Below are 23,708 nucleotides of genomic sequence, written 5' to 3'. Positions count from 1 at the left end.
TGATGCTGGAAACAGACTGACATTTCAAGTTGATCAAAAGGAAAACAAATAACCTCAGCTATGGAGAGAAAAAGACAGCTACAGAAAAGGGAATTTGGGAAAAGACTTTCTCTGGACAGCAGTCTTGTGGTAAGAATGAATATTTACTGAATATATCTTCTGTCATATTTAGTTGTTAATAGGCAATACTAATAATTATGTGCATTTTAAAGGTGTTTATCTATTCATCACAATATGGCAACCTTTTGTGATTATTGAGATTCTTCAGAGAAAAAGTACTGGAGGAGTTTTACGGCATCCTCAATAGAAATTTGTCATTATATATAAACATGTCCCTGAATTCACTGAATTTACCCAAGAAAGGAACCCAGACCAATAGAACAAACTTGTAATTCAAGTACTACTCAGCCTCTGTGGAATCAGTCTGTATTGCTTCATACTTAGCTTATGAGAGCTGTAGGTTACTTGGGTCATATTATCAGAAATGTTTATTTCACTATCAAGGATACAAAGAAAAATTTTTTTCATCATAGTGAATGTATAAACTTCTCTAATATCAACTGAAAGATAAACATAAATGTCACATGCTGTAAAATAATTGCTTTTGCTATGCATAGGGTTTACATTAATTGGAGATTGCATTCTAATTTATTTTTAGTTAATGTTTTCAAATGCTGACTGAGATGAACAAGGAGTTTTTGAGCAGTACTATGGACACATGACTGGAAAATACTCATGAAAGCTGAACAGTTTTGTTCAAGGATAAATATACCCATGTCAAGTACTCAGCAGGCTAGTTTGCAAATACTGAAACAAGCAAAGCTGAGAGAGCCGAGGAAATCCATGCCACCTCTTTGACATTAATATAGTTGATCTTCTGAGGAAGAAGGTTGTTGTTAATAGAGCTGCAGTTTAGGGTTCATTAATGAACACCAGTTTGGCTCCTTACGTGAAGCACACAAAATACTAAACTTTGCCCAATGCCACTCAAATAACAAGTCAAATGATTCACAAAGTAGTACTTGATTAGAGGAAGAAAAGGACAGCAGCAGGTTAACAGGGCACCAGAGAATAAGCAAGCAGAATGTACCAGTAGGCATTTGAAGTCCTCATCTCCAATGGCTCCTTGAGCAGGTATTTCTCATCTCCTGTAACATCCCTTTACACACAGGTAGTGACTGTGGGACCCTAACCCTGTTGCCTGCAATGCTGGGTAGGAAGGCCTCATCCACCCCTGTGCTAACCCCACTACCTGAGCTGCCCACAGCTCACTCTGGCCAGTCACTCCTGCCTCACCTACATTGCAGTCTGCTGCTGAGATTTTCTCCACATAAAAGGCTACAAAGACGTCCTTGAAAATGGAAACTCTTGTGTTTCGTCTCTTTGGTCTGACTTCTGTATTTCCATGATGTAAGATGTTGCCCTGATTTATGGTGACCACATGTCTCAAGCAAATTTTATGATTAATCTACCTTGAATTTTACTCATTATTACAACTATGTAGTTTTCTTCATCTTATGCTAAAACTGTAGTTTGCGCTTTTTTTTTCCCCCCAGGATAAAAGGCCCACTGACATAGTAAAAGCAGTGAACACATACCAAGCTTGTTTCGGTCTATCCACTGATTCTCTTCATTCACCTGCTGTTCTCTTTATCAGGGCTAGTGGAGCAGTACCACCTTCCCAGGTTTCTGCCCCTTCAAGGACTCTGCTTATCTCCCTTGGGGCTTGGCTACAAGGTCTGTACTTCTCCAGAGTATGTTAGTTGGCCAGTGAAGAAATGTGCAGAGCATGTTTTAAAAGGGGCCTGCTTTTTTTTTCACTGTTTCTGATGATGATGAATTACACCCCTTTATTTTGAAAGATAACATCAGTTAGAGAGATATAAAAGTAGGAAGAGTAGCAAGTTCTCCCCCTGACTCTAAGCTGCCCTCAGAATTCTTATGAGGAGCCGTCTAAGCTTCTCCTGTTCAGGACATGCAAATCAGGGCTCTGATGGTGAGAGGTAACTGTTTTTAGGTTGTTCAGCCTGCAACAAAACCTGCCCTCTTAGCTTGCATGCACTCAGCAGACCATATCGTTCTCTCAGTGCTTTAAAACTGTTTCTAGCTTGTGGGTATAGAAGGCAGGTTTGGTATGAACTCACAATTTTATGTAATACGCTCTGAGTCCAAAAAAAATCTGGAAGGTTTTGTCTGCTCAGAAGTATGTTTATTCCCAGGGCCAACCTCTGTTATAAGTTCTAGGCATGCACACCCCCAAAACAGACTTCAGCCTAAATCCTGCAGCTAGAATGTACTGCTGTGATCCAAACAATCAGCCATGAACTCTCAATATTTATGTGGAGAAAAGAATACTCATAGAAACTGGGTACTGAAAGCCAAGGGAAATGCTAGCAGTTGTGAATTTTGCACAAAGATATTGCTTACTATGGCAAATCAGTACTGTTTTTCCCAAAATCCTTACAGTCATGTAATGGACTAGATTTGGCCTTTACTAAATGTATTAAGATAGAAACTTTAATTTCCCTGAGGTGACTATGTGATCTGCTGTGTGGATGGGAACAAGGAACCTAGGTATTTCTGGCTTCCAGTCCCACCTATTGCAAATTTGCATTTGATTTATAGCCAAGATGGTGTACTATGTTAAATTCTTACCCTTCTATATCAGTATGGGCAGAGTAGAGAGAGACATTTGCCAATATCATAGGGAATGCTGTGTAACACCATCAAAATTGCTTGTGCATATTAAAATGCTCATAAGGACTTAATTGAAAGAGAAAGAGAAACTGTGGCTATATGAGAAGTTGACACTCTCTCCCTGCTCTTCAGCAAGTGGTAAGCAGGGTGGGAGATTACACAGCTGACATCAGTCTTCAAGCACTGGCTGGTGTGAATTAATGTTAATATGTGCCAGCTGAAGATCTGTGGATAATTAGCTCATATTAGTGTGAAAGTATTGAAGGACATGTCAGGGAAAGAGATATTGCAATATTTCAATATTTTGTACGTATAAACTGATCATGTCATCAGCCTGACACACTCAGTTTTAAAACAGTGTCTTTTGCTGTGGGTGGCATTCACAGGTTGTGCTTGCCTGTTGAGTTTCTCAGTGCACTCATCCATTTGCTGTTCTGGTGTCTTGCAGGTCAGTGTCTATGAAGCTTCATATTGAGTCGAATATCTGTGACTAGATCAGAGTCATTCAGACATAATTAGAAACTTTTGAGCACTCTTGATTGTTTTGGAAGAGACATTTTGAGATTCAAATGCCTTCAGCAGCCTGTTAGTAAATCACACCAGATGTCTTGTGACTCCACAAAGTTCAACCAGGCAAAGCAAAGCCCTTTGTATTCCTCTTATTTTCCCCAAATTCCTGTTCTATCATACCTCATCTTAATTATTGCCTTCATATCATATGATGTCTGTCTTTATTACCAAATTCTAGTTGAGCACTGTACTTTAGTCCATTCCCTTGCTTGTGTAAGTTCTTATGTCTCTCTTGTCCTTTCTCTTCCCAAAGGTTTTGTGTTTTAACCTCTCAGGCATTCAGGGCTGGATATTTTGCTGGGGAAATCTCGCCTTGATTTGCTCAAGTGCAGCTTGTCCTTCCAGCATTATTGTATCTCAGAAGGAATTATGATTTCTGTGTGTTTAAAGAAAACGTGTTTCTACTTTTGTACTGTGAGATACAAACAGGCGTTTCTGATAACATTCCTCACCCTGCCCAGCTGCACTGCTTTCTCCATCTGCATCAGATTGTAATCTTCTTCTGGAATGCTTTTTTCCATGATTTAATCTACAAGTATTGCATAGTGATGTTTAAAAAAAAATAAATTCCTCTTCCTCCCTCATCTTTTAGACTCTGAATATATAGGCCACAGTGGTATTCTATGGAAGAGTGAGAAAAGGAAAGAGTTGTTTCTGAAGAGAAGACATTACTTTCAACTCCTTAGAATATGGATCCGGGTCTTCAAAATATGACTATGAATTTCATCAGATAGTTTCATATTCAGGCCTATCCCATCAAACAATGAGTTTCAGGCTTCAGATAAGGAGAATCCATGTTAGAGACATCCTTCAAACAGAGAGAAATTTCATAAACAAGAAAACACACTTCCTTACACCACAGACATAGTAACTACCCTTTTTATCACCTCAGATAAAGGAGAACAGTTCAGTGTTGTTTTATATACTACTCTACCTCTTGCCAGCTGGTGTCTTGGAGTGATAAGCTTTACAAAGAAGGCAAATAAACTTTTTAAAATTAAAAAATGTAGATGCGCAAATATGTTCATAAAATGTGCTTCATAGAGGGCAATTTTTTTTTTAACTGAGTAATGAAGGACCTTATGAATTAATACTTTCCTGGAAGTTAGTAATCTGAAACTGTATTTTAACAAGATCCAGAGTCCTACCACTATTAAGAAAAGGCAGAGAATGCAGCAGAGGAATTGATAGTACTGCAGCCTAGGTCAAAGGGGCATCTTGCTATTTGCTTCAAGGAAATTAGATCTCTATCAGCTTTTAGTCATAATATCACAGATGGTATTCCAGAAATTTCTGGTATAGCCAATGGCTGTTATTGCTCTGTCACCTTCCAATATTGGCAATATGTTTGAGATTTATTATACACCCACTCATTTACATTTACAGACAAAGCAGGTAAGCCTGCAGTGATGTTAATGTTTCATAGCTTGGATTAAGGTGAAACAGCTACAAAATATTAATTTCATAGCAATTCTTACAGGTAATCCTATGAGATCAGTTACAGAAAAGAATATCTTTGTAATTTCTACCTGGTATTTAAAAACCAAAACATATCACCAAAGGAGGAGACACTTTTTACAGTTTCGATATCATTTTATACTACCTTACAATGCTATTGTAATTTGGGTTTATAAAGTTTTCTTCTGCTAATTGATTACAATCAAAACACCACAACTCTGAAAACCAAACTGATTTGCGATATAGGAGGACTAAAACTTCTTTGGTTCTAAATAGCAGATCTTCATTCCATCATGTTGTTCTGACATTAACAAAGGTATTTTATTGTATATGTAGTCATAAGATGAAAAGATAGACAAGCATTGAAGAACAAAGTGGAACTCTGCCCTGCTGGATTGCTGTGTAAGAAGTGAGACCAAAGCCATTGCTGTTATTGCCACACTACTTCTGTTTAGCATGAAAGCAAACTGCAAAATTCATAATATTGTTGGAATGTATTTATTTGGAATACATTGCTTAGCTGTCACATACCTCCGTGTCAGATTGTTTTCTGCTAAAGAAGAAAGAGTTCTTTCTGAAGAACATTTTGTTTATTGTGTGGCTTAAATCCTTAAATCCTTTAGATTTAGTTAAAAAGAACAGCTTTATAAAGTGAAACGGTGTGAACATTTCATGGTTTTAATTTTTTTCATGTTAAATCATTTCAGCATATTTAGTTGAAAATAATTAGTGAATGGAAGTTGGTAAATACAGGACAGAAAGGGATTTTTGTGTTGGTTTTTTATTTTTGTGCTTTGAACTGGAATATAAGAAGGAAACCAATATGAAAATTCATAGTAAAATACAAAATATACTTCAATAGCATTTAAGCACATGCTTTCTTAATATAGGTAAAATGAAGACATTTTTGATGTGAGAAGATTTCTTTGCTGATATTTGCAATTTATTATTCAGTGTGTGAGGGAGGCAGCTTAGACAGAGAATGCTATTAAAAAGGCTAATGAAAGGATTGATTGTATTTCAGGTTTTACCTACAGAAGTTCTGCACTAAAAAGAAAATTGGAAAAAACCTCCCAAAACTAAATAGACCCCAAGCCAAGCTTTTGAGTAATTTGTGTGGGATGAGGAGAGTGTTAGAACATATCACTGCCACCAGGGCTGCATTGGCTACTCTGTTCACTGGGGTGCTCCTTGAAAATAATAAAAGCCCTATCCTTTGCCTGATCCAAACTGTCCAGTTGCCTCCCAGGCCCTTTTGATCAGGAAAAAGTCAATGTTTCAAACTGTGCTCTTTATTTATGTGGATAATTCCCAGCCTGACTACACACGTGGTTGGCCCTTGCAGCTGTGGTGGCATTTAGCTAGGGAGATTTGAGAGCAGAATATCTTTTAGAGGCAGCCAGCATTTATCAAAGCAAAAGCTTTTGTTTTATTTAAAATGAAGCTTTTACTTCTGAAAGCAAGCTGGGGTAAAGTGCTTTGCTGGTGGCTCATGAACTGTGCCCTGCTGCTTTCATTCTGGTCACCCGCTCCTGTGGGACTCCGTAGGATGAGCTTTAATGGCACCACTTTGTTGTAATAAGGGTAGAGTGTAATGTAATGAATTGTACTGGGGCATGGGAGTAATACCTTCATCAGCCTGCGCTTCTACTGGTTTCATGGGCACAAACACTGAGTTGAACTGGAGGGTGTTGAGAAATGTACTTGTGTTATGTGGGGCTGGGAACCAGGTGTTTGAGGGTTAAGCCTGACATCTGTCACCTCTAATCAATTTCTAACTCAGTTTAATAAATTGCTAATTCAGTTTTCTCATTAATAAAATTCTGATTCAGTTTTCTCATCAATAAATTTGACGTTGTAATAATTTCTTTACCTCATAAGTATTCTAGGAGCGGTCTGTTATTAGCATGAGTCTGTGGCTTGCTTTGATATCTTCAGATGAAAGGTGCCACAGTGAATGTGACGTTACAGCAAAGCTCTGAAAAGTGCTGCACCAGCAAGGCAGAAAGGGAACTCTTCCTACATGGGAAATAAATTCAGTGAAGGGAATAGCCCTGATTTTTTTCCTAGATGACTGTGACATTCACAGTGTGTCTTACATCACTGTGTAACATAACGTAACCCAGTATTTTCAAACAAAAGGTGGCATTAAAATATTGCCTTGTCAGGTGTCTGCTAATGTTCTAACTTTTGTAGACTGATAATCCTTTCCACCTAAAAAGTGCTGCCATGTTCCCTATGAATCTGCAAGTATTTTTTTATCCTCTCAAAACTTGGATTTTTATTTGTGCGTTAATTTATAATTTAGAATTTTGTTCATCTGGATACACCATCAATAAGAAAACCTGTGCCAAGGATTTAATCTGGCACTGCAAAAGCATTGGGAATGACACACAGAATGTAAGTCTCGGACAAATAGATTTCAGTGTTTTGCAGAGGCAAGCTAAAACATTCATAACATCCAGTGCATACAGCGAGAGTGCAAGTCAAGAAGAATGGTTTAATAAAGGTGACAAGTGGGGAATTTTGAGGTAGAAGACAGAATACAGAAAAGAACACTAGTGAAGTACAGCTTGTGTTACTAATTCAATAGGTTAAGGTTTGCACATTCCCTAAGTTAGGGGATTGACACAAGGACTGAGTAAACTGAATTCTAAGAAAAATCCACTCATAAAATCAGAGGATGGTTTAGGTTGGAAGGGACCTTAAAGATCATGTAGTTGCAACCCCACTGCGTATTCCTCATGACAAAGTTAGCATCATGGTGTTCTGCTAATCTGACAGTAAGGACGTCTATTCCAATGAAGTGCTATCAAACTGTCTGTAAAATAGACAGTCCTGAAACCTACTTGAAACTTTTTAGAAAAAGAAAATCCCTGTGTGGGTAGAGTGTGTAAAAACCATCTAAACAGGAGAATAGATTTTGTTGTGCACACCCAGTGCCTTCAACCCCAGGACTTTGAGGAAGTGGAGGTATCTGTAAATGTAGTGCCAAGAGCACTACATTTGTCTGTATTTGCATTTTCAATAAAGTGAAAGTTGAGTCAAGAGCTCTGGTGTGTTAGGTACAAGCAAACACAGAAGAAAAGGACCCTCTAAATGGGTCAATTTACAGCAGAAACTGGGGAGAGTTGAGGAGAAAAGAGAAACCACTGGTGTGGGACAGCAGTGCTTAGGCTTGATGTTAGCTTATCCATAATGCTAACAGTGCGGGAAACTGTGGTCTACATGGATTTAAGGGCATCATTTACCAGCACAGCAGTACTTCTAGGGTACTAGAAGTATAATCTACATCAGCTTGGATAAAGAGCATAAAGTCACTAGTTTCACAAAGAAAGACAGATGATGGCACTTCCATATAGCAGTGGTGGAGATGACTGGTTTGGATTTCATTTGTGGAAGACAGATTCAAAAATAAAGAAGTGTGTAAGGCAGTGGACATTCTGGGAAGCAGTTAAGTTACTCTAAGCCCCACTTTTGAACTCTGGAGCAGCCTGGCAAACCTACCATCATAACTAAAATATATGGAGGCTGTGAGTTCAAAAGGACTCTATGAACCCAGGGAATTATATTAGAAGATGTGAGTGCTGGATCTAATGTAAAGAAATGGCTCCATTAGGTGCCAGTGCCATGGAAAGAACTGAAATTCGTGCTTGAAGTGGTACAGGTAGTGACCTATTGCTTTGATTAAAGCTTATACCAATAGAAATCAGTGAGCCTTTTCAGAAAAACTGGAGATGTGGATAAACAGTGAGCAGTAGCAAGGTGCTTGAAGAGAGACTAAAATTAAAAAGCTCGTACACAACATTGAAACCAAGAAAATAGTGCATGGAGTACATTGTTCCTGAGCAACAGTTTGAATAATATTCCTGCTGTAAGATACCTCAATGGTTTGTTTATTGATCAAAAGCACTGACACCAACACAGGCAGAAGTGTACTCCAGGAGAGGAATTGTTTACCATTTGTTGCTGCACATCAGAAGTCACATCAATAGGTATATATGGTGACATGGTGACAGCTGAAACAGAACTCATGTCCCTAGAGACTGTGCTTTGACAAACTGGCTTTTGCTTTCTCATGTCTTTGGCACATAAACTTAAAGTGACAAATATGAGACTTGAAGGTTAAAATAAAAGCTTTAAGAGAAATTTCTGCAGCTGATCTGCCCTTGTTCATTGTCACAGAACTGGATGCAAAAGTGAAGGAAAAGTAAGAAGTGCAGGGAACAGAAAAGATGGTTTTAACTCATGCCTGCAAATTAGCTGCCAGATGGACCAGGAAAAAAACAGAGGGCAATGATAATCTGTGGCCTTTTAAAAAAGCTGGGAAATTGGTCTATGTTGCTACAGAATCTCAGCAGTTTCACTGACAGACTTTTAACATGAAAATATTAAATCCTCAACAATTTCTACGAAGCTTTTAAAGACACAAATTTGGCTGCAGAGGAGGAACTAAAAATGAAAATGAAGGAAAAAGCAAGAGACAAATGTCTCTTGCATGAATTCTGAGAGTTATTCAGGAAGGAAATTTCAACCTAGTACAATAAAAAATTTGGGTGTATCAAGAAGTAATGGTGTTAAGTGTTCAACTTGACAAACTCCAGAGACTGAACTGTGAGAAGTTTGTGGTAATTTGCATTTAGATAGGAAAGCTTGGAAGAAAATAGTCATAATTTCATCTCCGTACAGAGAAGACAGTGTGCTGATACTTGGTTGTCTTAAATATTATTCAATCTGAGACATAATTGGGGGTACATCTCCCTCAATTTGGGAGAAATTTTGCTGTGGAACTATTTGACTCATAGTAGATCTGTATTTTGGATGGAACCCCATGTCTTGATTTGGAGGAGTTTTGATGATTTGCAGTGTGCATGCCAGGCTCTGCTCCCCAGGGCCTTTGGGAGAAGCTGGCAGGTGCCTGCCATCTGGTCCATAGCCAGCTCAGCAGCCTCCTGCCTTCTTCCCCAAATATGCCAGCGAGGATCAGGCTGCAAGCAAGGGAAGAGAGCTGAAGTGTTGTGATCCTGCTCCTGGCCGTGATCTTGGGCTGCTTTCTCCCATTTCGCTTTCCCTTCCCCATCAATTACAAAGTGTAGCTGTGACAGATGTAAGTCCAGCCACAGAAGAGGAAAGGTCACGGAAAGCTTTGGATTTACTGTGAGTGTGCACACATGCTGTGTGTGCCACACGATTATGTGCCTTGCTGTGACATGTATCATCGGACTAGCCAGGGATAAGCACTCACCAAGGGAAATGGATATACCAGGGACCCTTATCTAGGTCTGGTAAGCTACCAAATGCAGCAGTGTAATTGGAGGCTTTGCCTGCCCAGATGTTAAGAGCAGAAGGCTGCCTGTAATGAGAGATCTGAGGAGATTGGGGTTATCTAAATAGGGATTTTATTGGCAAGTCTTTTAAAATGCTTCATGCCTTCAGCAATTAAACATAATGCACACACTGAGAAGCACAAGTCTCCTCTTTCTCTCCCAGTTGTCTGATTCTACTTGAAGACAATCCTGGGGAAAAGAGAGAAATTATGTCCTGTGTTGTTATAATTCCTTTACCCTGCAAGACCAAGAATGTATAGTGAATACCTCCTGCTAAGTCAGTCATGGCATCTTCTCACATGTCCTATTATGAATATTATTGCATCCTAGAAGAATCTACATTTCTCACACAGACTTGTGTGCATGTCAGTGTACAAAGGGGGAAAAAAAATGTTTGCAAAAAGATATGTAGGCATTTTCAGATAGATTTATTTTACAAATAGGTATGGTCAGCTTTCCCCCGTGATCTTGAGTTTTGCTAATTTTGTCCACTTACAGTGATTGTGAGATAGCCTCAAATCAAAGCTACAGCTTTGAACTGTCTTCAAATCAGTATTTCCATGCTGCGTTAAAAATTCTGAGATTTTTATATTTGTTTTAGTTCCAGATGGAAAATCCTGGTTTTGTTCTAAATATATATATATACTTTTGTCCCCCTGGCTCATTTAATTCTGTATCTGTGACAGATAATGTACACTGTTTTGCTTTACAAGTTTACAATTTTCATCTTTAGATAAAATGTGTCTTCCTGAAAATTTCAGTTAAATCACTTTATGTTTTGCCATTATGGAATTACTGTTTCCTCATTAAAAATCAAGCTGCCAAAGAACTGGCTAAATATTTCATGTGGAAAATATTCTTCTTCATGCTGTTGACAGAGCTACGTAAGACTTTCCTGTGTAAATATGTCTTTTGCTGGGCACCCCTGAGGGTAGGTACCCCAATTCCAGACATTTTTCTGTTCTAGGGAGTCTGTAAGTGCTTGTTGAGCTCTAATTGCTGTGAATGGTTCTGCCAGCAGCTTGTTCCTGCTTCTGTTCCTGCACCTCTGAGCCTGTGTGTGTGCTTTGGCTTTTAGGGCCTTGTGTGACCCAAATAGGAAATGAGCTGGGATCATTGGAAAGCATTTAAAATAATTGGGTATCAACAGCTGGCTTTATGGAAAGCTAACAGTGTGAATCCAGAGAGTTTTTATGATTTCAATGGGTATTTTTCCTAGTGTATAAGGCAGATCCAAGTAATTTTGGCTGGGAAACAATTTCCCAACTTATTTCTGTAATGATACCTCAGAGTTTTTCATTATAGTGAAAATCTCTAGTAGGTCTGAAGGGAAAAATTACCTCCACTGTTTCCAGACACCCAATATGTTTTCTCTGTGCTTGAATTTATGAGTTTTGGCAAAGATAACTCATGATATGATCATGTTTCAGGGTAGTGGTTTCTTGCACTGAATCCCAAACAAATGTGTAACTGTTCAGAACGCTCCAATGTGTCTTTGGTGATGTACAAATACGGGAGATTGCTCTCCAAAATCCTACCAATCTGTTTTTGTCTTCAGCGTATTATTTACTGCACAGTGTATTGAAAGAGTTTTTTTGAAGTACAATTTACTTCCTAACTTCTTTTGAAGTTTTTATGTCATAAATTGCAGTCCTTGTCAAAAAGAGCAATATTTGAATCTTGATGACAATTCTGTTGTTTGTATTGCTTTGTAAGTAGGTTCAAATATGCATGTTTATTAAAGAGCTTTCCTGGAAGACAAGTGCTTGAACCAAATGACTTTGCAGAGTGTAAAGCAGAATTCCTCTCAGATTGAACCATTAGACTGGGGGAGAACAGGTATTACCATCCTGAGAAATTTGTTTCATTATTTTGTCTTTTTTTTTTCAACTAAAATGATTTTTTTTTTACTTAGAAATGTTGAAAACATCTCCTTTTAAGCTGAATTTACTTTCCTCCCATCTTTGCTGCATTGCTTTCAGTCATCATTTGTATTCCTTGCATTCCCCTGCTGCCCAGCTACCCACGTGCAGCAGCAGGTTACACAGCTGTCATCCTCTGAAGTGCTGTCTCTGGAGGAGAAGCAACCCCAGCCTCTGACTGGTACACGGGATGGAGGAGGTAGAGGCACTCAACAGGTGAACTACAGTGCTCTCTGTGGCCTTAAGCACACCAGGCTTGAGGGTAAAAACAAAAGGCTTCTGACTCATACTAAGAAGGGCTATGTGGGTATGTGTGTGTGCATTAGATTCATGTAAATTGTCCTCAGAAATCAAACATTTTGTGTTATCCTAAAGGACATCTGTTTTATAAGAATTATATTGTTATTTTCCTTCAAAAATTCTGATTTTTCTTGTGGAAACCACGCTTTCCTCTGGAGTAGTCTATGAAAAGTTCCTGAACAGCTTTTGTAAAGCTAGAAAAGATACTGTTTTTAACTTTAGCCAGTCCACTTAGTAGAAATTTCAGTGGCATTGATTAGATAAATATCTCAGGCGGGAAGGTACATACTACATAAAAGTTAAGGTGACAGAATCTACCATTGCAAGTGTTTGAATCTTATCTCACTGTGTCTTTTATATGTCTTGAACTCTGGAACAGAATGGGCTTTTTTCTGATGTACATCTGTCTAAGACAAAAACTGAGCTAATCTCCTCTGTTTATTCTGTAGATATTTTCATTCAAACATTTTTTAGTTATCAGCTAGCATCTCATGCCTGTTCCTCCTGCTGTTACTGAAGGTTGGATAGGAGTTTTTTCTCATGTTGTGTCTTTGTAAATTGGATCATCTTGTGATACTGAACCATGCTGGTTGTCACTGGCTGAGCAGCAGGTTCCTCCTAACCCTCTTCCATGTGTGGTTCTGTTTGATAGGATTCTTATATACTTTCCAACCACCGTGTAATCTCAGTTTCATCTGCAGCTTCAAGCTTTCCTTTGAACACCACATCAACTACATTGTCAAGGCTTTTTTTTGTGTGTTTTTTTTTTTTTTTAATCTGTGTAGGAATTCAGCAAAAGCTCAGGTCTTGCTGTCTCAGCAGGACAGAGAGAGTTTGATTTATAACTGGATAACAGCACAAGTTGAATTATTGCAGTAGCTGGCTCACAGCCTCCCAGATTGGCTTCTACACAGTATTCTGAAGTTTGTGCAAAATTCACTGTATGTTCTAAAGGACATACAATTAAATGTGTCTGGAAATCAGCGCACCACACTGACACAAGGCACTGAATTATTTTTGGATACGGAATTGTTTAAACCTAAAAAGTTTTAAATATGCTTCCCTCCCCACGTGCCTGTGTCCAGCTTTTTTATGGCATAGGAATGAATTTAATGAGTATAACATACATCACTGAAGAGGTTTGTCTCACCTTTGCTCACTTACTGTCCTTGAGGGACTTGGTCACTGCTGGTGTCATGTTGTTGTTTCCTTCTGGTGTTTCCCTCTGATTCCTTTCAGAGTCAGTCCTAAGTGACCTGGGAATCTCCTTCAATGAAGGCTATGTGTTTCAAAGGAATTAGGTTTTTTTGCATTCACCAGTTTTATGATTACTGCTTAGCAATTAAATTAATCCTTTTGATTTATAATTGCTTAGTTCTGCTGATTGTGAATTGACTAGTGACTGCAGATGTATTGCTTTGGGCATTCCACTTTGGCTACTTTATTTACAGAAGTGGGATGCTGGAAACTTTCAGACATCTTAAGTCACTAGTTCCTTTGAAAGACTTAACTAATGTGTCTTCACCTCTCCAGAAATTACATTTACAAAAATGTGTTTGACAGAGAGTTGCTAGCTGCAGCAATGCAGCCTTACCTACCATATCAAGGTAAAGATTTGCAATTATGCACAGATCAAACTATTCTTCATCTGCCAAAACTTTGCTAATGCAGATTTGACAATTAAAACTACTTTATTATCTATATAGAATAGTTTATATGGCACTGAAATTACAGCATCTATTCTTTTGAGTACAGAATTAACTTTCTGAAATGAGCAATTATATTATGTAATTCATTTTTACATCAAGATTAATTAAAAAATAAATCCTTTAGATATTTCAGGACTGTGAGATAATTTTAAAAATTATTTTAATAGTGGAATTTAAACTTTAAAAAAGTCAGGCTTACAGTAAGTACATTTAATTTTTTTCACACTTTTTAATAGCTAAAAGTTTCTTCTTGAGCAGAGATTCTTCTTTCTTCCAAGTGAAAAATACATACTCCATGTTCCTACATTTGCATAAAGCAGAGGGCACAGGTACTTTTTTCTTGAAAAATGCACCATTCAGACTAATTATTGCATCCTATTGGGATGGGACAAGACTGGAAAGATGCCTGTTGTTTAGCCATGAGCACTGGGACTCCACTACCTGCAAAGGATGAATAAGACAGAAGGTCAGTTCCAGAACTTCTGGAGTTTAAGGGCAGACGGAGTTAAGGCATAACGTGTATCATGTTGGTCAATCTCACATGTAACACGAGGCCTTTCTAAGGAGGATGCTGTGACTGACTTCTCTGCCTGTTACTGACTATAGGTGTTGCTGATATTGAGTAAGGGACGGTGTCACTCACAACTCCATACTGCTGTTTGGGACCAATTCTGGGCCATGCAAAAGAAAGTCCAACACAGCCTACAGCTTTCTTATCCACCATGTCCCCAGTGGCACTCAAAGATGTGGGCTTCTCTCAAAAGACCAGTTTAACCCCTTTGAGCCTCACTTCAAGATGGTCTTAAACAATTGTAGTGCCCTGGACTGTGATAAAGCAATGCAGCCAGGAAGAAAAAGTTTTAAAAAATAAAATAACAAAATACAGATAGTTCTGTGGACAAAACTATGACAGATCACAGTTATAGCCACATGGTTTTCACTACCAGAGATAACCTCTGTACCTGTGAACTTTACACCTTAATATGCATATATCGCCTTAAATCTTTGACTCTAAATTTGTAATGCTTCTTTTCCAGATAATTAAGATATCCTTGCAATGCTTTTGCCTGTAGCCTTCTGCTGATAGTGTCAACTCTAGTTTTAGCCCTTTTGCACTGGCTAATAAAAACTAGTTATATAGTTCTGTGGCTCTGTGCAGACGTGCTCTCAGGTCAGGCCTCCCACGGAAAGCTCAGTTGATGTGGGCTCTATAGGAGGGATGGAGATGAGGGGCCCTGTAAGGTGGTGCTGGATCAATGTACTGATTTGAATATGCTTCTTGCACTTAGTGAGGAACCTTTGAAGCTCCTACCTGTGAGCCTCAACTTATCTTGTAGAGATATGTGAATTATTAACAACCATAAATGTTTCCAGTCCTTTTGTAAAACTAACCTCCTATATATATTTTCGTGATGGTCTGCGATCTGGAGGTGTTAAGTATAATCAGCTGAGGGTAATGGGGTTGTTTGGTGGGCTTTTAGTCAGGTGTGCTCATCAGGCTTTAGGTGTGCTCACAGATGCCCAAGAGAAGCAAATAAAACAGTGTGATATGAAAGAGTTACTATGAATTAAAACTGTGTTGACCCAAATCCTCAAATCCAAACATTTCTTAATATGTTTAGCTTAGGGCCTATCTCAGATAAGAGAGGAAATAACTAAGTGAATATATTGTCCCCCTGTGGAATTCAGGAGGTTTCTGAGGTAAATACCGTGGACGAACTTTTAAAAGTGTTCAATAATTTCCTGACCTTGGCTAATGGTGGTAACTGTAATTGGATCTCTTGCTGCAGGGTATGACAGGGTCTCCTGGAAAGTTGGGAGTTTTTCCTTTCCTGGTACTTACCTTTTAAGAAGATCATGGTAGTGCAGGAGTCAGTAGGCAGTTGGTTTGATCTGTGCCTTGTCAAGTGTGTTCCTATGGAATTAAAAGAGAAAAAACAAATTCCAGAGGTAGAATTCAGTGTGTTAAATATATGAAATAAAACCAAGTTTAATACTACAACCAATATAAATTTCTTTCCCTCAAATGAAGATTAAAATTTAGGGTGTGTTTTGAGAAGTGTCTCAAAGCATAGAATTTTGGAGATAGAGGTTTCCAATTTCAAACTAGAGATGTACCTTATTTAAAAGTTGCAGAAAAAAAAATCCAGTTTTGTTGCAAATAAATAAGGGGAAACCTTATAACTCTTGTTTACCTTGTTTTGACTGTGTGAGTTTGTAATTTCAGGACTGGAGACTGATAGGTATTTTTATCATTGCCTGTCATGCTCATTAAAATACAAAGCACACTACTTGGGCTTTGAACTTGTTCTTATTTGCATTCATATACAAACATATGTAAAATGCTATGAAAATATCAATCCCTGCAGGCAAGATAGGAAAAATATAAATATATGTTTAGACTCAAGCCTGGAGGCAGCATGCAGATGTTTGAGGGACAGTGTGCTGGTGAGTTCCTTCAGTCTGCCATCACAGTGGAGATAGGGGATGGAGATCCATGAGACAGCAAAGGCACAAGGCTTAGTGAGATGTTAGGAACCACATAAATGCCTGAGAATAGTCATGTAGGAATGAGGGCTTCTTGCCCCCAAAAAAGGGTGGGATCAATAACCCAGCTGAAGTGCATCTACACAAATGCACACAGAATGAGCAACAATCAGGAGGAGGTGGAAGCCATCGTTCAGCAATAAATAGTGTTGCCAGCAGGACCAGGGCAGTGTACTCTGCCCTGGCGAGACCACACCTTGAATCCCATGTTCACTTTTGAGCTGCTCACAAGAAGAAAGACATTGAGGTCTTGGATTGTTTCCAGGGAAGGGCAATAGAGCTGGTGAAGGGACTAGAGCATGAGACCCTGAAAAGATTATCAAGCATTGGAACAGATTGCTCAGGGAAGTGATGGCATCAGCATCCCTTCAGGGATTTAAAGGACATATAGATGTGGCACCTGGGGACTTGGTGGACTTGGCAGTGCTGGGTTAATGGTTGGACTTGGTGCTCTTAGAAGTGTTTTTCAACCTAAAGGATTCTATGATACAATATATGTGTTTGGAGTCACTTTTTGTATGATCTTGGAGCATCAGAAGCAATTTTGAGGTAACATGCAACCTGAGCCAGTTCTTGTTTATTTGAAAAGCAGGTGAAATGATACAGTAAGTTAAGACATGGAGAAGGAGAGAAGGGCCATAAAGTTAAATGCTAACCAACACACTTCCTGCCTTGTTAATCTGCATATTACAGAAGAACTTTTCTGTCAACTTCCTTTTCAAAATCAGGCTTTCAGCTTGAAGCTTCAAATTGAAGAAGAGACAAGGCCTGATTTGACCCCCATATGCTTCAGAGTAAATCAAGCATCATTTTAAGGAAGTCAGTGAACCAAGCTCTTATGTGATATAAATTGGCACTGATGATAATCAGGCTATTTCAATTTATACTAAGATAGAATCAGCTGCAATTAAGAGCCTAACAGTCAAGTAAGTGTGACTAAAATCAGGTCAACAGACTAGAAACCTGAAATATTTCCTTTTGCTAGAGCTGCTTAAGGACAGCTTTGAGGCAGTTCCATGAATGGCAAGGTGGTGATATTTCTACAGATTGATGCTGATCTGAGTGAAGGCAGGATCCTGGCCCTGTAGCTCTGTGAAATTGCTTTGTTGCATCAATGGAAATCTCATCAGCATGCTCTTGTCTCTGTTTTTCATGGATGTCCATCAGAGAAAGAAGTGTCAATAGCTTAAGCACTTAAGACTTTTTCAGTGTTTGGAACAGATTTCTTGGCTTGTATAGCAACTTCAGAAATCAAGTGCTGAGTGTAAGTATCCTTCCAGTCATCCTAGGGATTTAGTTTGGGTTCAGATATCTTATAACCTGTAGGTATTACAAGTCCTCTCCTGTATCAGTCAGCTGAGAGCATGAATATTTTCAACCCTTGGCTACACAGTCCTTGAAACAACTTATGGTGTCTTATCTAAACATCCCTTGCTCAGTCTCTGATGTATGAGTCAAGAGGATGAGTGTCACACAAGATATAAAATTTGTTACATTAAATTTCCCTTTCCTTCTGGGAAAACCCATAAAGAATGAAAATGACTAATTTCCCATTTTCAATTTCCTTAACAACTGTAATGATTAGAAAGATTTATGTAATTAAAACTGAAGAGATTCTCTACAGTTTATTGGAGGAGACCATTTCTTTCTCATGGAGGGCATATGATTTTCAAAGATCAAAATTTTTGCCACTCTTTAAAGGAAATGAGTTCCAACAGTTCCATGAGTTGCAGAAACTGGGCTTGGACATCCCTCAGTGTCTGTGCTACATGCTAGGTTGGCACGGGAGAAAGAGTGTCAAGTTTATTGGTGCTGAGTGAAACGGTATTTGCAAAGTTGCTGCATGATATTTGTCTGTGTTGGAAGGACATGTACCATGTCAGGTGGTGCTGTTTAGCTTGCCCATAAACTTGACCTGAAAAAGCCCTGTTCCCATGCCACTAGCCAGTAAGGCCTTCTTGGACTCCTGGAAGGGAAAAGAGGGAACTCTGTAGCACTCTCACTTCCCACAGACATCTACCCTATATCTGTTTTACTTGCCCAGACAGCCTGAATATTCTCAGGATGGAGCTAGGAGCTAAACAGATGTGATGCTTTCATAAAACATCACGTGTTGTGCATTGTTGGGGGAAGGATGTTCCAAGGTCCTCAGAGGAATAATACTCTAAAGTTTGCAAAGTTCATTTAAATAAGACTGAAAAGTAAAGAAATGATGTGACAATGCCATAGTTAACTTGGACAAGTTGTGTTGAATTGAACAAGTCAAGTAACCGGTGTTGTTTCATTGCTCAGTTGGTGTTAAATATTCCCAGTGTGCACACAAGATGTGGCAGAGACATGTGGTAAGGGAGGCAGTTAGTTGGGCAGAGGAGATAAGCAGTGAGCTGGTGCTCGTTTTGTATACACTGGGAATAGCAAGGTACTGTAACGCGTGCTGCATTTCCACCTGCAGTGCTTCTCAGAATTCTTCACACTAATTTTTGTGTGTTTAGTCTGAAGATTTCCTTAAGAAACAGATTGATTACAGGCAGCCTGGATTATAAACACTGCACTGGAGAGGGAGTTTGCACAGATTGAAACAACAAAGAACAAGGCAACGCTGAATCCACTGTGCACAAACATGCCTCAGTGAATAGCACTCCCTAAGCTTATTTAGCACTGTACGCTGCAAAATATGCTAAACAAAGAACAAATTGCTGCTCTAAAGAGCTTGCAGACATAAGAACCAGAATCCAGATGATACAGTGAATAATCTGTGCCAGATAAACCTTCTAGCTGAAATGTTCTGAAGTCCTTAATTGGAAGGAGCAAGGGGATGTAAGTGGGAGGTATGTGTATATCATTAGCAAGAGAACAAATGTCTCCAGCTTTAACTAATGTTGACTACAATAAATTAAAATAAAAAGGAACAAACTGACATTTGATTTGAAGCCTGAGATGAGTGTTAATTTGAATTTTCTTGACATACCTGTCTTGTTTTGTAGTCTCAAGATTACTTAATTGGACTTTTTGTGCTTCGATTTTTTTTTATTTTAAGAAATGTCAGGTTATTACAAGTTCTAGAACAAAATAATGGAAAAAAAAAACAAACCAAAAAACCCCAAACCCTTTTCATGTTAGATGCTGTTAGAATTCCATGACTTCAAATGGAGTTTGATTCACCCTGCATAAACATCCCCAGCTCAGCCTCTCCTTTATTTCTATCCAAGCCTTGGCTTCAGCTCTTCCTTCAAACATGTTCCTGCTGACAGGTACCCTGTGCTGCCTCTGAGGTGTGGGTTTCTTGGGGGTGATTTGCTGCCATGGAAGTTCAGCTTTTCAAAACTGCAAAGTTTTGGGAGAGAGGATGTGCTCTTATGTAACTTCTAAGTGCAGGTGATTGTCTAGGAAATGGATATACAATGTTCATTAACTGATGCTCAACCTTGATGGAAGGGAGAAGTATGGAAGGATCCAGGACAGGGAAAGTATGTTTAAATATGAGCCAAAAGCCTGGACATTACAGTGGTCACTGCAGCATTGCATTAATGTGCTTTCTTGATATGTGTCAAGAGCTCATGGAGCAGTGCTGCTTAGGCACCCATTGAAATCAATTTTAAGAAATGTTAGAGAATCATAAGGTGAATTATACTCAGTTAAAGTACAAGGATACAGCATTCACGGTTTGCTTTTTCATATTCCAGTCAGGTAAGAAACTTCATTTTCTAGTGGGAAATAGAATTAACTTCTCTAAGACCTCTTGAAATCTCTTGTTCATTTAAAGTTTGTGTTGTCTCTTCCCTGATTTAGTGCTCCCTCAAGCTGAAGTTCCTCTCCAGCTGTGGGGAGGAGAATACAATATTTAGGGAGAGACCTTAGATCGACTATTAACTCTTTATGTTTGGGGAATTTGCAGGTTGAAATACTGCTATACATAGTATCCAATGTTTCTTATCTCAGTCATTCTCCTCACTGGAGCTGGTCTTATCTTTTCATCACAGAATATATTGTAATGACGGGTGGTTGTGGGTATAATAAATCTCATGGCTGCTTTTTCTGTAAGTAATCTGAGCAATTTGACTGTAAATAATGTCAAAAATGTGACCTTTGTTCCTAATCCTGCCATTTTGAAAAAGCATTTTGAGGGATGTTTTTAAATGTTTTCTGTATCTTATAGTATTGTCAAATTTACAGTTCACTCCTTGCTTCCTCACTCCTAAGCTTTTAAAGCAATAACACTGACAGTTCAAGCAAGTAGAGTTATTCAGTTCAGTGCAGATCGTGGGATACAATGAAATTATGATGTCAGGAAGATTCAAGCCTTGCTTTAGTCAACTGAAAATATTGACAGAAAACAAATAAAATCCAGCTTTTTCTGGTGAACCCAAGCATCTCTTCTCATTCACCCAAGCGTTGTTCTTGGATGTGGGTATGTGTGTTGAGAACATTGTTTTATCAAACACCATTCCAGCTGTAGAATTCCATATTATGCAATTCAAAACACCTTTAATATTTTACTTTCTTGCGGTTTTCTATGATGCCCACTGTAGAAAGTATTTCTGAGATAAACAAGCAATAAATCTGTCACTGAATGAATTCTGTTTGTTCAGAGATAATGATTGTCCTTGCTGCAAAAACTGTACCTTCAGCTTTGCAGAAGATGCAACTGCAGAAAGAGAAATTGCACTCATTTTTCTCTAAACACTTGTATTTTAAACCTGAGTTTTTGAGAATTGCATGTAACATGTACATTGCATTATCTGTAATGATAAAATAAATAAGTAAATGAGCATAACTTAAAATTTGGATTTTTTATTTCTAATTTATTTAGTGTATTCATTTTACATATCAATGTTTTACAGCTGAAATTATGGAATCCTTGATGGAAATTAGTCTTTGGATTCAGCATGCCTATAATTAAACCAGAATTGATGAGCTCAAGGAAAACTTTTGCCATGTTATCAATAGGAGCCAGGGGAGGACAAAATGATTAAAATTGTGTCTAAATCCATCCAGTACAGATGTTTACTTGCCAGTAATTCCACTGCAGTTTGAGAAGACATATTGCAAATTGCACCTGTTTTCTTTAAAGTATACAAAATATAAGTTAAGTGGGGGTTATTTGGAGGGTGAGCTTTGTTCTAAGGTGCACAAGTGGGATGGGACTGGAGTTTTTTAACTCTTGAACTGTTTTGCAAGTGGAGGAAGCCACAGAGACAACAGGTTGGCATGAGACCCACTGACCAAAGCAGACAATTACATGGGCTCCTCACCTGGTAGGCTCAATAGGATTTTAGGTGTGTAACAGTTTCATTTGGTCAATGGACATGTGCTTACAGCTTCACGTGTGAAAGCAATCAGGGAAAGAAAACAAAGCATCCAGCATCTGTGTGGGGCCTTTCAAACAGCAGACAAATGGCTAATAAAGCACTGACCCAAACCAATTGCTGCCAAATGGGCACACACAGAATGCATCCAGCACAGCCCAGCAGGGAGAGGGGGAAGCCACCTTTGTCAAGCTGCAGCGCTTCCACACACATAATGAAGGAAGTAACTGCAGTATTTTAAATATCATGAAGTTACAATTTTACGGATGAGTACAAGCCTATGAGTACAAGCCTATGGGTACAAGCCATTTGATATGGTGGAATGTATGACTTGGTAAAATAAGGAGACCAGTTATCATCAAGGCCTCTCTGAAAAGAAATTAAATTAGGTTTTCACAGGAATCACTGGAAACAGTAGGATTGGCAAAGGAACAACCACTATCATCATGGGCTACTGCAGGAGTATGGTGGTTGTGGGTTGCCTTGGTCCAGGTACAGGTTTTGGAGGATTTTGCTGCCCTGGCAGAAGAGGAGAGGTCAGAGCTGTGGAAGGGCCTTTTCTTCTTGTGGATGTCCTTGCTGCAGCTCTGGGACACACAGGGTGTTTGGGGAATGGACTCCCCTGCCTGTCCTGTAGCCAGAAAATGTCCCCCCCAGCCTGGCCACAGTGAAGTGATTCAGATGAAAGCCCCAAGTGGGAATTAGGAAAGCTCTGCAAGAGAGGTCTTGTATTAGGGGTAGCATCTGTTGCAGTGGGCTACTGTTAATTTGCTTAAAATGCAGAAAACTTGCAGCTCGTGGTGAATCTTCTCATATGATAAATTGGCCTGTGTTCTGGATTTTTTAGCACAGGCATTTCTGTCTATGTACTTGGTTGAAGGAAGGAGATAATGATGCAGTTTTTGCTGTGATTTTCTTGCTGTAAATTTGATACTATTAGTGTTTTCTTGTTTTTCATTTTGCTCATGCGTCATTGTTTTATCCCTACAAAATAAGGATAAATATATTCCCTATGAATAAGGATAAAAGTAATCTTAGAAGCAAGGCTTATATATTGGTTTTATACTATGATGTTTTTTCTAGTATTTGAGATGCAAAAGCCTTGCCAAACTTATTTTTGGACCATTTTCCTCCATTTTCTTTCCCTTCCCTACTGATGTTTCTAGACCATACAGAACTGGAAAACAGCAGTAGGGAAAGGCAGTGTGGGCTGCATCCCTAGCAATGCAGCAATATCAGAATATTTTTCTCTTTCTGTAACTGTGAACAAAGCACCATTTGCTTTTTGTTCTTGACAAACAGGCCAAGTGTACTACCCTGGAAAACAGACAGTTGTTGGGTCTAGCCTCAGAACTCTATGTTTTATAAACACTCCCCTTGGAGCTGCATTTTCTCTTAGACCTGAAAACGACATTAAATTCAAATGCAACTTTCAGGCAACTTTCCTGCATATTCTATCAGTCCCAAATTCCCAAACACTGCCAGGAACAAGAGTAATTCAGAATACAGAGCTGAATTGGTAGGGCAGCTGGTTTTTGTCTCTGCACAAGGGTAACCCAGATTTCACATTAGCAAACAAATATTTCAAGTCATATTAGAGATTTCTAACATCTCTAGTCAGACCTTGTAGCTCTATCAAAGCTGCTTATATGATTGTGGCCATCTGTGAATTGGTAACGGACTTTTTGAGCTCACAGCATATGTTTGTGCAAACATATATAAAATAGAGCATAGAAAAGTGTGTATTAGAAGGGTGATGGTGAAGAGGATTGACTCGTCTCCTTGGTGAAGGCTCCGTGACTGCTGTATAGCTGAGGGCTTTAGGGCAATGGCTCTATGCTTGTAGATACAGCCTGGAAGAGCTGATGTATG

General features: G+C 38.8%; 1 protein-coding gene across 1 annotated transcript in view; it reads left to right on the top strand.

Annotated features, from left to right (window-relative positions):
• NCKAP5 (NCK associated protein 5) overlaps nt 1-23,708 on the top strand; it is a 373,153-nt gene that overhangs the window by 19,803 nt on the left and 329,642 nt on the right. The window contains exon 2 of the mRNA XM_027637160.1: nt 1-129. Within this exon, the coding sequence (XP_027492961.1) occupies nt 61-129 (69 nt within the window). The 5' untranslated portion in view covers nt 1-60. The remainder of the gene's footprint in view (nt 130-23,708) is intronic.

This window comes from Corapipo altera, unplaced genomic scaffold, assembly GCF_003945725.1.
Source record: "Corapipo altera isolate COAL_440 unplaced genomic scaffold, ASM394572v1 45, whole genome shotgun sequence".
NCBI lineage: Eukaryota > Metazoa > Chordata > Aves > Passeriformes > Pipridae > Corapipo > Corapipo altera.
This window is presented reverse-complemented; position numbering and strand designations above follow the sequence as displayed.